The sequence below is a fragment of the Rhyacophila brunnea genome, unplaced genomic scaffold (assembly GCF_057557595.1).
Source record: "Rhyacophila brunnea isolate RB1 unplaced genomic scaffold, BYU_Rbru_1.0 scaffold_14, whole genome shotgun sequence".
Classification (NCBI taxonomy): domain Eukaryota; kingdom Metazoa; phylum Arthropoda; class Insecta; order Trichoptera; family Rhyacophilidae; genus Rhyacophila; species Rhyacophila brunnea.
In genome coordinates, this window is record NW_028232796.1 from 3902818 (window position 1) to 3918899 (window position 16082).

General features: G+C 30.9%; 1 protein-coding gene across 1 annotated transcript in view; it reads right to left on the reverse strand.

Moving 5' to 3' along the window:
* Positions 1 to 297: 297 nt before the first annotated feature.
* The window catches only part of LOC147075542 (lysine-specific histone demethylase 1A-like), a 48754-nt gene continuing 32969 nt past the window's right edge, over positions 298 to 16082 (reverse strand). Inside the window, exons 3-6 of the mRNA XM_085942344.1 lie at positions 15440 to 15673; positions 11234 to 11417; positions 9836 to 9963; positions 298 to 2077 (exon numbers count right to left, since the gene is read on the reverse strand). Of these exons, the coding sequence (XP_085798470.1) occupies positions 1944 to 2077; positions 9836 to 9963; positions 11234 to 11417; positions 15440 to 15673 (680 nt within the window). The 3' untranslated portion in view covers positions 298 to 1943. The remainder of the gene's footprint in view (positions 2078 to 9835; positions 9964 to 11233; positions 11418 to 15439; positions 15674 to 16082) is intronic.

The following is a 16082-nucleotide window of genomic DNA, read 5'->3' on the forward strand; positions in this document are numbered from 1 at the left end:
AATCGAACGGTGTCGATTATAAAAGAGCTGATTCCAAAGTCAAAAAAGTACTTCTGATAACGATGATGAGGTCTTAGATGAAAGCGATGAAGGCGAAAAAGAAGATTTAAGTGTATAGAAAGAGGGATATAGTGATGTGCTTGATGATGATTGAGTAAATTGATTGTGAAAAAAATTTTAATTAAATTAACCAAAAAAAAAAAATACAACTCACAATTTATAGGACTTAACACAATTGCACTTATTTCTAGGAACATTAATATTATACGAAAATATGATTGATTTTTTTTTAAAGTAGACACCAATTCGTTGTAATATATCTACCGTCCCAATATTGCTATTGCGATAAACGCATGCAAATATAATCACATGTGTAAAATGCAAACGTATTTTCATAGGGATTCCTTCTCAAACTACCATTCGCATACTAATGGACACTGTTACTAGATACAATATCCCAATATTAATTTATAGATACGTTAAAAGAATACGTCAAACACGAAGGTAAATATATAATATGCACCCTAATTGAAAAGTAGTTTCTTATTCTTTTTAACTATGTAGACACAATGATACAAATAAATGAAGGCGTATTTATAATACGCATCCTTATTATAATGTAGATAGGGTTCATTTTACAAAGACAGTTATCTGTTGACGAAAGATTGACATCAGGGTCATTTAAAATGACATTTTAATTCACCAGAAGCTACGTCCAACTATTACGTCAAAGAACAGAACATTTTGAAGGCATGCATTAAATGAAAAACAGTATAATATATTGACGTGTTTTCCTGATATGAAAATTGTCTATACTAATTACAACGACTAGTAAAAAATTACTATATTTTAAACTAAGCATATTGCTTGTTGGCTATCTTATGTACTATAATATGTGTTCAATGTTATTTATTACTATTGATTGTTTTGTTACCAAGTATGTGATGACAATAATAAGAAAAATGAAACAGAATTAAAGCTTTGCACACGTGTGAAAAATAAATCTCAATTTTATACTCCAGCAAATTAGGAAAATAATGACAATAATTACTATTGAATTGTTATGCAAATTAAAAAAAAATAATTTTGTGACATAATCTGTAAAATTAAAACAAAATTTATATTTATATAGTCATCACTTAGATAATATATGGAATTAATATTTTTTTAAATACGTAATTAGGTTTCACATAAGCACATCAAAAACAAATATTGTGAAGCACTTAAAAGTAAGTTTACATAAGTAATTATTAGAAAAAATAAATTTAAGTGTATATTCATTATTAAGTTGCGAGACATCGAAAAATTAACCGTAAATTCTTAAGTGATTTGTTCATTGAAACAGTATACAAATAAAAATGAACTAAACAATACAACATTTTGATACTTAAGTTACGTTAAAAAAAATACACTAATACATAAAGAACTGAGGATTAATAGAGTACAAGCGCATAAATAAGTTAAGTTATTTTAAGAAAATTGGCGATAGAAAAATCTCCATAATTATTTTGAATCTTACTTTGCATAATAATATAATGTATAAAAATGGTGACTTTCGTTAGGCCGTACCTAATATGTTTATTCAGTGTTTCAAGAGATACATTGTAATTAAAATAATAACATTTTCTACAAAAGAATTTATTAAGCAAGTAGGTATTAAAAGTTATGAAAAAAATGCAGTTAGATCCCTTCTTCACGCATAAATATACTGATTTAAAAACTATTCTTAACTTATTCTTAAGTCACGTGTATTCCCAAAATCCTCAGTTCCTCAAATGGCTGTATGGCATTACAAGAATAATACACCAACATAATAACATTAGATCAACTGATATAGGTACTTTTAATTTCTCAAAAAATCAATTGTCAATTGCTCAATATGTCATTTTTTTTCTTGCTAATTATTCGAGATCGGGTTTGTCAGTGCCAGTGGCGTCGCGACGCTAGGGCTTCGGAGGTGATGTAGGCGCCGCGTAAGGGCATCCCAATAGATTGTCTGCGATACGGCCTGCCTCGCGTAGTCCGCTCAGGAAAGCCCCGTGTACTGTCGCTGGGTAATTGCGCATTGTGTGTTCACCTGCATAAGCAACATAAAAAAGAGTTTTAATATACAGTAGAACTTCGATTATCCGGACTAATTGGGGATGAAGATAGTCCGGATAAGGAAAAATCTGGATAAGCGAAAATAAATTATAATTGACAGGGAAAGACAAGTATATTCAGTATGAATAATTTTTATTTGTCTAGATTTATATCTACATATATGTATAATAAATATTTTTTTATTAAAAAAATCAATTATCGATTTTTGTTTAAAGCTTAAAGCAGGTTCAACCGCGTTACTGGAACTTGCTAATGGTTTTTTCAAAATTTTGTTCCATGATTTTTTCAAAGTTGACACATCTAAAGAATTCCAACTATCTGCTGCCATGTAGCAACAATCTTTTAAATTTATTTTCTTGTAGAAGCTGATAACTGTTTCTTCATTATTTTCGTCTGCTAGCAATAATCGTCGAAGCATATTATGTTTTCTATATAAACGTTTGAATGTTTCTATGACACCCTGATCCATCGGTTGTATTAACGACGTGACTCTTTCGTTTTTGTATGAACCACATAAAAATACACTCTTCAACTTCTTTATTTCCTGATTTTTTCATAATTTTCCTCTCTGAGCTTCCATCTTCTGACATTAAACAATTAGTAAACTTGATAATAGTTTCACTGTTTTTTTTTATATCCGAGATAGTGAGGTTCCGACACCATATTTATTAGATAGATAACGTCCCGAATCACCACGTTTCAAAGCATTGATTATATCCAATATGTCTTTTAATGATAATACGACACGTTTTCTTTTTAATGACATATCAGTAATATTAAAAATAATCCGGATAATCGAGGATCTACTGTAGTTATACCTAGCTGAAATACCCGTATTTAGATAGACGTATATCTATTAAAAATAAAAGTGATACAAGTACCTACCTAGAATTTATCTGACAGGAAAAACTGATCGTCTTGGCAACGGAATAACAAATAATTGTATTATGACAACTGAAATTATTTTTTTATGGCCAGTTGTGCGTCTTATTTTTAATTTGGCCTAAATAATTAAAATAACCAATAATTAATTGAATATTGGTGTGATATAGTTATTTAAAAATATATATTAACTTAATAAAGTACACCCAATATTTTAAATGAATGTTAAATACCGACCTACTATATTGTTAATAAATGGATTTACTAACATAATGTTGTTTATTTTTTTGTTAAAATTGCAATGCGATAGAATGAGACAGAAAATTTTCTATCATTTTAACAAGGATAAAAGAGATGCAAAATATTATTTTTTTTTTAAATATATATATATATATATATACCTGGTTACTGTCTCATAATAACTACTTCAAATGAAAACAAAATAATCCTGGTAAACACCTCGCCCCTTAACCTAAATAATGGCATCAAACGATTACACAAAAACGTACAACGAGAATTAACACGGTAGCAAAGTAGGTAAATAATTATAGAAATTTGTCATTTAAGATGGATGTTTTCCTTTAATATACTTCATGATTTAACATTTGTAATACCTATATGTGGTTTGGAAAAAAAAGAGATAATAAAAAAAATTAAATGAGCCCCAATTTTTAATACAATTATGCGGATAAAGTAAACTTATTTGAAATTCTTGATAGTATGTATATAACGTCTAACAACGATTAAAGTTTCTTAATAGTTATTTACTGTGCACTACATCAATTTACAACACATACTAGATATATGTCGAGCACACATAGAGCCCGAAGTTGTCGGAGGACGCTAAAACTGACTCATATGAAATAATACAACACTCTCATAAAAAAGACTTTAAATTCAATTACGAACAATTTATCATCCTTATGCGATATTATTATTGTATTATAGTTATTTTAATATAAGTACCAGTGACGTGAGGTCTATAGATGCTGTAGTTAAGAAGAATCCCCATAAGTAATTGATAAAGTACTATTTATCAACAATATGCATTTATTGTATAGTTTAATATATTTCTTAAATATTTTAGAGCTATCATACCGCAATAACACAACTACATTATTACTTCCACAGCTATAATTGAATTAGTTACAATACACTAAGTAGATATGTATCAGATAATAAGAATAGATTTGAATTGTTATTAATCAGAATCCCTGCAAGTAAACGTCACCGCAAGCCACTGATAGGTACCAATTACCTGTAAAGTTAACACCATTAAAGTAGGCAAGATAACAAAGAGTATTAAGCTTTAAATGCATGATGGCAAAAACTATAACTATTATGCCAGCACACTTTTTCCACTGCAAATAACTGCCAGTATTAAATTAAATTTAATTCATACAGAAACATATAAATAATAATAAAGTTTACTTCTGAAAGGCAACATGATGCAATTAAGGCTTAAGAACTGAATAAAAATATTTTAACATTAGGTACCCCTACTATCTCCATTTAATTACTTAGAGATATTTTCGGTACTGTTCGGTTAAAGCGGATACAGCGGAAAACGCATTTTGAAAATAGCCGATAAACTGGATTATTTGTAAGGTTAACCTAACCAAACCTAACCTAACCTAACCCAACCTAACCTAAACTAACCCAAACTAACAAATAATCCAGTTTATCGGCTATTTTCAAAATGCGTTTTTCGCTGTATCCGCTTTAACCGAACAGTACCATATTTTCTTATAATATTATTATCGCACGTTAAATACAACTCGTAAACGATGTTGGAGGTTTTCATTAAACAAATGTAATTGAAAGATGACTAATCCGAAAATAAATTTCTTTTTGGGACTTAATTATTAATTTGAACATTCCTCTAACTCGAACTCTACAAACATAAAGACAACAATATATTATTATAATATGTACATAGTTCAAATAGATAGTATTTTACGCATTAGATTTCAGTAGGATAAGTTGAACGAATGTAAAGTGCGAGTTTTAATATCACAATAATAATTCTAAAATGTTTATCATAGTACCATTTTAAATAATTTATTTTAATGGGCGATAAAAAAATGAATGCTATTCAAACTACTTAAGGAAACAATAAAACGGTGGGTGAGAACGTGTTAATTTCATAGCTCATTTAATTACATTCTATAATGTGAACATTAATTCGTATAATTTAATATGCCTTTTTTTAATATCAGAAGCCTATTGCAAGACAACTTTGATTTTAATATCTAATGCATTTTTAGACTTCCGCACTTCATATTGCGAAGTCATAAAGATAAAATCTTTGACATTTAAGATATAATATTATATAAAATATGTATAGACTTTTACTTACTGCCCGAAGTGTATTACTGGGTAAATAGATAACAGATGTATTTTGTTCATTCGATATTTTTAACATTCAAAGCAAACAATGTATTGTAAATTAACTATAACATTAATAAATAATGGACTATACAAAACTCAAAAGGTCATAGATATCACAATGAAACAATATTACAAAACATCGCACAAAAATCAAGTACAAGTTAGAGCTCACGCCCATTATGACAGTCAGTTACTGCAACGCGTCATAACGGCCGGTGGGTGGACATAACCGTAAGTAGAGTTGGGTATTTCCCGAGAAAATCTCAATCTCGAGATTCGGGATTTCCAGAAAAGGATTTTCGAGATATCGGTTAATTTAAAAAAAAACCTGTAAAAATCCTAAAATTAGTGTAAAAACAGACAAATTTAAATATGTTTTTTTTTTAAATTATGTAAGAAGACAAACAAAATAGAAGAACGCAAACAAAAATAATTGAAAATATTACTTATTAAAATAGAATTAAAAAAAACACAGACTGTCAATCGCTGCGTCTGACAAACGCGTACACTTTTGAGAAACAAAATTCCCTGATGCTGCAAAAATTGCACTAATTTTGAGTCGACGTTGGCTTAATAATTAACACAATTATTTTGTTAAATGCCCCGATCAGTCTTTCGACGTTTTGTGTTTCTATCCACTTTTTTCATATAGAAAATCGTTTTTTCAATTAATATTTGATAATAAAGAAATCCCGAATCCCGAGAAAAAATTCTCGAGATCCGGGATTTCCCGAAATGTTAAAAATTTCAGTTCTCGAGATTCGGGATGGAAAATCTCGAAAATTTCTCAAGAATTCCCGAAACCCAACTCTAACCGTAAGCAATCTGCGTAGAGAGAATACTGTCTGGGTATGAAGAGGTGATAATCGGGTTAACGCGGCGAAGGGGGGGGTACCGCTGTGTAAATAACAATGTGAGGTAAGTATACACTATGTTGAATCTTTTCCAGATGGAACCTTCATTGATTCCCTAATAAATCACTAGAACAAGCTTTAGATTGACTGAAATACAATTTTTGTATGGATAGAAGAAATAATGGTAGAAAACATGAAAAGTTTTTTTATGAGGATTAGAGGATCTAGAGGCCTCTTGTAGGGTCCTCTTTAAACAAGGATATTTTTTCAAGTAATTTGGATATACAGCACTGCACAGGGGTAAGACGGTACCACTATACGCCAAAAACTTCGGATGATGACCCCAAAAACCAGCCATTGCGAGGTGTTCCAGTGGCTGTCATAATGAACGCGAGCTTTTAGACACGGCAAAGACAAAATATAAATAACGGATATTTTTTATAAAGAATACCAATTTATTATTTCACACAACGGAGTAAATGCACATTTTTCATTAGAACAAAATGTTAAAAATTGTGCGCGGATGTATTTTATTAAAACATCAATTATTGGAACCTGTCTCCGTGGCAATTTGTTAAAAATTGGATTTTTTAGAATCTGTAAAAAAACCATGAACCGTTGCTTGTATTCTCGATAAAATATAACGTCAAATATGCCTTCCACTTTATATCTACAATATTGATTTTACATTCAATAAAGAAATACCTACTCGTAATAGAATTAGTTAATATACTTTAGTACTAACGTACCTACCTGTCTTTGATATCGTAAGTAGGTACTGGTTCGTATCCCAAGTCTTACAAAAATCAAATTCTGTTTTTTCAATACGTGTCATTAGGCTAATACATAACTGCCATCCATCGTAAATATGTTTTAAATATAAAATTCACTGTGAATGTTATATTATTAAGAGTCATCTTATTATATAAATTTCAATTTATTTATTTTTTCAATTTATTTATTTTTTTATTTATTTTTACATATTGTGGACATTACAAATTATAAGTTTAAGACGTTCACAACATGACATAAAAAAGAGATAGATAATATGTTATTAAACAAATATGTACATACAAAAATATTAATTATATAGGTACATGGAAATACACCGGATGAGTTAAGCAGACCCTATTTTAAAAATTTATAAAATAACGTCCACCTATACTCATCCTCACGTAGGCGGAATATATCAACACCCGAAGCAATTTCGTTGAACATAGTTATCGCCCTCCCAATTGGCATTACCAGTGGCAGGTTGGTTCTGCACCTTGGGAGAATAAACAACTGATGTTCTCTATTTCTAAGATAGTTAGAACGGATCCTATCGAATACTTAGGAACGAATGGCCGTATCGAAATTACATTTTTTTGATTATTTTGCAGGCTGTTGTGAAAGAGTAAAAATATTCAGTTTTAAGTACATAAATAATACCTACATATTATTTATAGGTAAAAATAATGCTCTAAAAATATTCTATAAAATTTAATTTAATTTTAATTTTATTAAAGTAGGTAATAAAAAAATGACGTACTTATACAAATTTACGTAGTTGACTCTTATAACAATGCAGGTAGAGTTCATTTTACAACGTTTTTATTAGCTCGTATTCTTGTTTGTCCAGTACAAATCTTGCAATCGATTTTTAACTAACTTCCCGACAAGCTAGACATTTGAAATTTTTAGAAAATATCACAACACGATGCCAATGCATTCTTTTAGCCATCTTTAAGTAGAATTGAATTCATTTTCAGTTAATTCTGTTTTGTATGGAAAGTTATTTCAGAAAAATCCGTAAAAAGTAAAAGACTATTATTGGTTGCTAAGGGGGTGGTCCTAGCAACTAAATTATTAATATATACGTGCGTTACTATAGAAATCAAAATGACATTTCAGTATTCTATATTTGTTTGTTTTTTTGTTTTTTTGTTTTTTATTTACTTCATATCAAGTACAAGTTTGAGCATATTGAGCAATAATTAAACAGAATTAAAAACGTTGTAAGTATATGAAAAGTTCTTTTTATCTTGTAATTATTTTCATTACTATTATATATTTATTACGAATGAATAAGTACCAAAAATATATATATTAACCATACCTACTGGTGGATCAAACTTCAGGAGAGACTTTCGGTCATTTTATTTTTCACACACTTCATACATAATATAATAACAGAATATGATAGTGACATAAGTAACAGCATTGAATATTGGGATTAAAAAAACATAGCTAATGTAGCGACGTAAATTACGGTCTAAAAATAGAATCATCGATTCACTTCGATAAAAAAAAACACACTGCGCCAGATGAAAAACTCAAAAAAGTAGTGCAAGGCTCACACCGAACGCTCTGGTAATTAATTTGCTCGACATTGCAGATTAGCGATGGCGCGATATGCAAATCAACTGATGATGCAACACTGCAACTGAAAATGCAGCCCGTGTCAAAGCGCACTACATTTTTTATTATCACAAAAAACATTTTTCACAAACGTTACATAGACGCCGCGCTTTGACGTCAGTGAAAAAATACATATTTTGTAGTAGATAAATTAAAATCCAGTTTCAATCTTTTACAAGTATATAGATAAGTTATACCTAAATTAAGAGCTCATAATAATAATTTCAATGTGTACATACTCATTTTTTAAATGTGGGTGGTGAATTCAGATAATTTTGTATGCTTATAAAAAGTGCATTGATATAATATATTGTCTTATTGCATTAGAATTTATATGACTACTTTTAATTTAATGAATCTTATATAATTCACTATTTTTTATTCAACGAATAATTCACAAGATAAAATTCAGCATACATAATTTTAAAAACACTTCTGAGAAAATATATTATAACCAATAGAAAAATTCTATTTTGTAAGTTCAAGTAAGTTACAACAAAAAATCTTGTAGTGACCCGTGACGTCGGTAAGTAATTAAAGTAATATCTACTTTGATTTAAAATATAAAAGCCGATCGCCAATAGTAACTCAATTTGGAAAGCGCTTCAGAGAATATTGAGAGCCATTAGTTAAAATTTGTCGCAATTAAGTGACCCTTATAGCATAGTTGTCTATACTCTATGAATGTGCATGGGCACGAAATCTGAGAGATGCAGGTTCAATTCCTGCTGGTTGTCTTACCCTTTTCAAAAAAGATTTCTTCTATTAGTTATAATATATTTTCTCACAAGTGTTTTCAAAATTATTTATGTAAATTTTTTATACTGTCATATTACTTACATCTTTTATATTTCTACAGTGTTAACTGCATCATAACGACCGAATGTCTAAATGTATCGAGAAGATTGTCGCAGTTTTTATTTGGGACACACCATTGCGATGGGACATGCTTCTTCTGCATAGAACTTCGATATTTTCACTGAAAATACGTCCATCTAAGTGGTCATAAAATCTTGTGGAAATTTAGCCAAGGATCTGTAGAACTATATGAAGGTATGTTTTAGAAGACCATTCCCATTAGCATGCTCAAACCGTGCTGTGCTCTTTTTCCATTAACACCACATCCCATCACTTACAATAGTTGCTATTCAAAAGATAATTTTCTTACGTAAAATTAGTTAAGTCACTGTTTAAAAAATACTAACCAGCAAAGAACAGTGTCGGATGTCCAGGCGTAACTTCTACGGGGGCCGCTAGAAGATCATAGTCCGTGCCAGATGAACCAACAGCTACGAACGAGTAAGACCCTCTGGCATATGGATCAGCCCTCCAACTATGAAAAAAGTATAAAGATGACAATAAGTTAACAATTAGTCCTCGTAAAAAATGTTACAAGTAAACAATATCTAATGATCATCTTTGGCGACAAGTGACTGTTGGAGGAAGGTACAAGTTCGACAACAGAAAAGAATAGTGCACATATTGAGAAAATCATCTTATGTAGATATTAGATAATAATAGTAACTACCGAATATTTATATAACTTTTTATGAAGAGAATTACATATTATAAATAATGATACAAGAAATTTCAAAACTTCACTAACACCACAAAATTTGAATGAAGAATAATTAATTGTGTATTTTTAATAAATAATTCCTCAGTAATTACATTAATTAAGAACAAATAAAATATCGGACAGGGATGTTTTTTGACAAGGTAGTGATTAAAAAGTGTCAATTTTAAAAATTAATAATTTGTTTTCGATTACTATAAATGTACTAGGTATTCACATTATACAGTTTTGAATATCCATTATAGTTTAAATCAGAGCTTTTAAAACAGTTTAAAGATATAGGATCGGTTCTGCAATCGATTTCAGCAAAAAAAACTATATTGGGGGTCGGGCCCGGTTGCTAAAATCAATATAAGTAGGTACTTACTTACATACATATAGGTATATATATTTTTTTTACCATGTCCGATCCTAATAAGATTGTATTAATAGATTTCTGTTTTATACGAGAAATGGATGATAGCCACTTGCTCAAATTAGGTCCATACTCTGACTCAAACATACATTGAAAAACAATATGTGTATTTGCCAGACCCAGGATTCGAACCTGGAACTCACGACGTCATAGGCCGACGCTTAAGCCGCGCGGCCATCGTGGGGAATACATAGATACATATTATACCTAGTTGAATTAAAAAGTAAAAGTCTATAGTCTAACTATACCATTATTTTGAGAAAAATAAACGTTAGCAAAACATGTCGTAATGTATAATATATTTCTTTGGAATAACTGAGGCTGGAAGAATAACAATATTACAAAATTAAAAATCAATTTCACCTCTGGAATACCGAAATTATTAAGCGATTCCAGTTTTAAGTCGGAGTTCTCAAGATTCGATACCAAGAATTCTGTTATCGGTTTCCGTTCCAAAATAATTAAGGGCTTCTCTGAGTTTTAGGGTTCAGTTTCGGTTAAATTTCCAGCTCTGGTTAGAATAAATAGATTTTCTTTCAGTTTCAGCAGTGATCACAGTGGTCTGCTTAGGTACTTATTAAAATACAGATCTACTATAGCATAGATACTCACCGAGTAACCACGCATTCCTTGGGCTGTGGCACAGCGCTCTGTCCGAATATCCCCTTCAACACAGCGACGCAGCGTCCGACGATGACGTCATCGGTGACATTTTCCATAATCGCTGCAGCTTCGCCAGCCACCAATGCCAAGAGGACTGGCGCAGAGTATAGATTCCAGAAGAGGAAAAGCTCACCTATAAGAAATTGAATAGTACATATGGCTTGTGACAAATATAATAGATGTATTATTGCTTACTTTAAAGTTAAGTCAATAGATTGGAACGAGTGCAAAAAAGGTTTATTTAAATCATCTATCTTTCAGCAATCACCTTAATATCCACTTATTAATTATTTTTCCCGAATGGAATATTTCAAAATCCAATCTTTAGAAACACGGCGTACTATTTCTGACCTCATTTTTATCTTCAAATTAATTAATAACAATTCAGATTCTTCACAACAACTATCTTACATTAAATTTAAAGTACCAAGAGTCAATATTCACCAATATATAAAAAGGAAGTTTGAAACAAAATGGGGTGCTAAACACTTGACGCAGAGTTATGAAGTAAAAATTAAGAAAACAATACGAAATACACTTCACATGATATTTTTAATTAATTATTTTTCATTGCTCTTGTGCAAGATATTAAAATAGGTAGTAAAATGATAATTTACATAAAGGCGGTGCAAAAACAAAGGCCTCTAATAACTTGAACGGGCTAATTAAAATAATATGTTTGGTTCCGAGTTTTACAAGACCCGGCGATAAGTGTTGGTTTTTTTTTTAATCATGTTTATTGTAAACCTAACATAAAACGTGGGAAAATCTTCAAAGTCGATTTAAATAACTTTATGACGCATTAAAACAACCATCAAAGCTCCAAAGACAACGGAGGAACATAATGAAATCACATGAACAGCTGTTATCGTGTATACATTTTAAGATGTTTAAAAGGGCTTGATCTCCTAATATTTAATTTTTTAAAACTAACATAAAAACACGACAATAACATTCTATATTAGGAACTAAATAAACTATCATCGGAGGTTAGGCCTGAATCGACTTCCAGTAGTTTTATACCAGAAATAAACAAAATTTTAATAATAATAGTGTTAGATATGAGTTAAATGTATTTTATGTTGATTGATTGGCTTTAAGAATTGTAAAATAAAACCAAAAGTCTGCCGAATGTAAGCGTGTGAAAATCTGAGAAGATCACACAGAACCTCAATCAGCGACGGCTTCGGATAAACGAGAAATCCAACGATAAACGGGGGAGATGATGGCATAAAAATTGAGAAGTTTTCCGGATACAGGAAATAAGAAACCTACCTTCAAGTTAATTCAAATCGCCAAACTATCTCTCATCAAGTGGATAATCATTGGGCAAGTACCTAGTTGCAGTAGTATCAGGAAGCACTATACATCCAAGAGCAGATTTAATAACGTTGAAAAATACGTGTCAGTGAATACCTAAGAATTGTGAGGAGTAGTTATAGATAGCTACGAGAGACTTCTATTCAGCAGTGGATCTTGGTTTCCGTTGGTGATGATTATAAAATTAATATCTACTATCGACCGAAGGTACTTGATGGAGTTTGAATTTAAATTCTAATGCATTCAAGTTTTGTACTATTCCATTTGAGTCGTCGTGTACACTCACCAAAGGCAGTCAGTGTATGTTTGCCTTTGGTAAGTGTACACAGCGCCTGAAGATGCCGAAAGGCGAAACCCGGGTGGCAAAAATCAACTTAAATGGAATAGTACAACACGTAAATCCATAACCTAGATGATTCTAAAGACGCGTCGTGCGCTGGTATTCAAAAAAATTGAAACCGAATATACCAATACAACATTTTACAATGTGAATCGGTTTTTTTAAATTAAAATACATAATATGAGAGCATAGATATATAGATCGTATGGGATCCGAATGCTAAAACTGAGAATGTTCGAGTTAACTGAATGTAGAATGAAATATGTAAAGGTTTTATCCAACTCTACAAATGACATATTATTGTCTATGCTAATTTGTAGAGCATAGACAATAATGAGACGGAAAGGTCAGAACACAGAGCGCTTCCAAAGTGTAGTCGTTACGATACACTCGTCTTTTTCTTAAATTATCAAATGTAAAAGTATTATTATAAATCTGTACTAATTGTCAATTCATTGATTAATATACTTTCCTGTTATTCTGCCGTGTAATATCACCAATGTACTTGTGCTTCATATAAAATATAAAACTATATAAATACCCGCATGTGTTTCCTTAATGGAGACTCATATAAAAATATCACATCACACATCCAAACACAACAATCTGGATAGAATATAAGAACGACGGTAGATGACCAAACACATAACAACTACACCCCTTATAAATGGTGACCCCGACGTGAGTCAAGTATAAAAGGTATTTAAATCACAGACTACTACGTGAATTAACCACCACACAAAATCTACCAGTGTATGGCTAATACAGGTATCATTTTTCACGGGCAGTTAAAAAAGTTATTGTGTTTAATGGCTATTTGGAGAATACATCGAACGTAAACTCTAATTTGTACGTCGAAGAAAAAAAATGTAACAATTACGTAACCGCAAATAATAGTTTTCGCGTGCGTAAAAATGCCGTTAAACCATGAATCAACTTGCAAAATCTCCTATCTCGATATTGTGAAAAGCTTGTATGGTTTATTATATGAATGTTTGGAGAGCTTTAATTAAATGATTAGCGTTCATATTTTAACTACACATAGGTACGATTATTAATCAATTATAGAATCTATGTTGTAAAAATTCAAAATATAAATGTATAAAAATGTTTGTAACATAATACATTATATTTTGATACCCGTATTATAAACATAATACGTTGGACAGTCAGTTAGGATGTATTGCAAAATTTCCGTTCAACTTACATGACTAAAAATGTTGCTCATATTTTATAATACACTATGATTTTGCGGTCATGGACAGGTAGCGGAATTCTATTAAAACCAAAACGATTAAAAAACATGTGTTTATAATAAATTTATATATTGTTGTGGGGAGTTGCTTTTTAGTGTAAGTACATACACCATGTCGGCACTACAGCGAGTCACGTACAAAAGACGTATAATTATTTAGATACCATATTAATATAAAAAACGAATGTATGGATATACAAGAAAGAGTTTTGTGTGACTATTACAATATGATGTTCTATTGAGGGTTAACTTGCCAAAGTGTTGATGAAATCCTTCTATAAAGATTATGAATAAATATATTAAACCGGAATGGAACAACTGGGCGCCGCACTGTCGAATGAAATAAATAGACGTTCGTTACGATTTTATACAGAAAGTAGACGAGGAATTGTAATCAGTTTCTATCAACTACTTATTTTTTTCAATTCATTTTGCTCTGGACATACTTAATGCTTGTTAATGCGGATTGAGAACTATCATGCCTAAGGCTTTATATGAAAATAAAAGTACCCTCTTAAATCACTATTTACATGTGCATATTTAAATTATCACAAATTATTAAATAATAATATAATACTTTAAATATAAATATTAAATATATATTTTAAAAGAACCTATAATTCACGAACGTCTATTTATTTTCGAATTCCATTTGATTGCGTGGCGCCCAGTTGTCCCGGCGCCAAATCGTCCTAGACTGAACAAATGTTGCTTATTTGAATGATTTAATCATATGCAAGCCATTTCCCATTGCATGTTCATGCGTAACAAAATTCACACTTATATAAGTATTAATATTTGTCATACAAATCACTATTCAGAAAAAAACAACCAAATAGCACGTAAAATAAATGCGTAACTAAGAAACCTAAGTAAAATGACAAAACAGGAAGATAATCGTTTTATTTGCTGCCAATCTGAAAAATATGAATTGTTGTATAGTTGCCAATTCAACCGTACTAAAATCGTTATGAAATCCTTACTAAATATTGTATAAGAAAAATCCGTATATATGACTTACTAAGTCAGTATTAAAAGCAATTTCCATTTAAAAAAAAATCTAAATATCGTTGACGTCCAAATCGGAATGTCTAGCGATACAAGTTTCACCTTTGCATTTGTATTACAGCGTAGATTTTCATATATTCTTCGAAGATGTAACTAATTCAACTCAAGATAATATAAGCAATACCACGTAGGAAAGTATTAACGTAATATTTAATAACAAGTGATAATTTACCTCGACTAGCTGTTGTAGTACCAACATGCCCGAAGAGATTTGCATTCGGATCCCAGAAGATCTTCTCAAAGCATAACACCACCTTGTTGAGGTTTCCATAGCCGAGCCTGTGAGCTGCTCTCACCTTCCAATCAGGAAGAGGGGGGTTGAACTGCACGCAGTTCTGCTGGACCGATTTAGGAGTTGTCGAGATCTTCAGTACTCCGAGGGGCAGAGTGCAGAGGGCGACGTCAGCTGTAATAAAATTTAAATTCGTGATCATATTTAATTATTCTATCGATTTCCTATAAAATATATCAAAATCGTTGGGTTCAAAAATTGGCGTTACAATTATTTAATCCAAATGGTAAATTTTGATAATCGATTGAATTACACATAAAATACAGCATCCATGATAGACAACTTAATATAATATCTATATAATAACAATATCTACCCCCCCCCCTCATTATTCGTGAATCGTGCGTATAAGAACGTTGTCACTAATAAAACGCCTGCCGCCAGCAGTAATTCATGTTAGTAAAACGATTAGGTAATTACATTGTTTTAAATAATAAATAGTGCAGGATCCCATAGATTTTTCGTATACATAATATGCGGAACGCATTCTGACAATTGAAATAGGTTTTAGGGGTCACAAAGA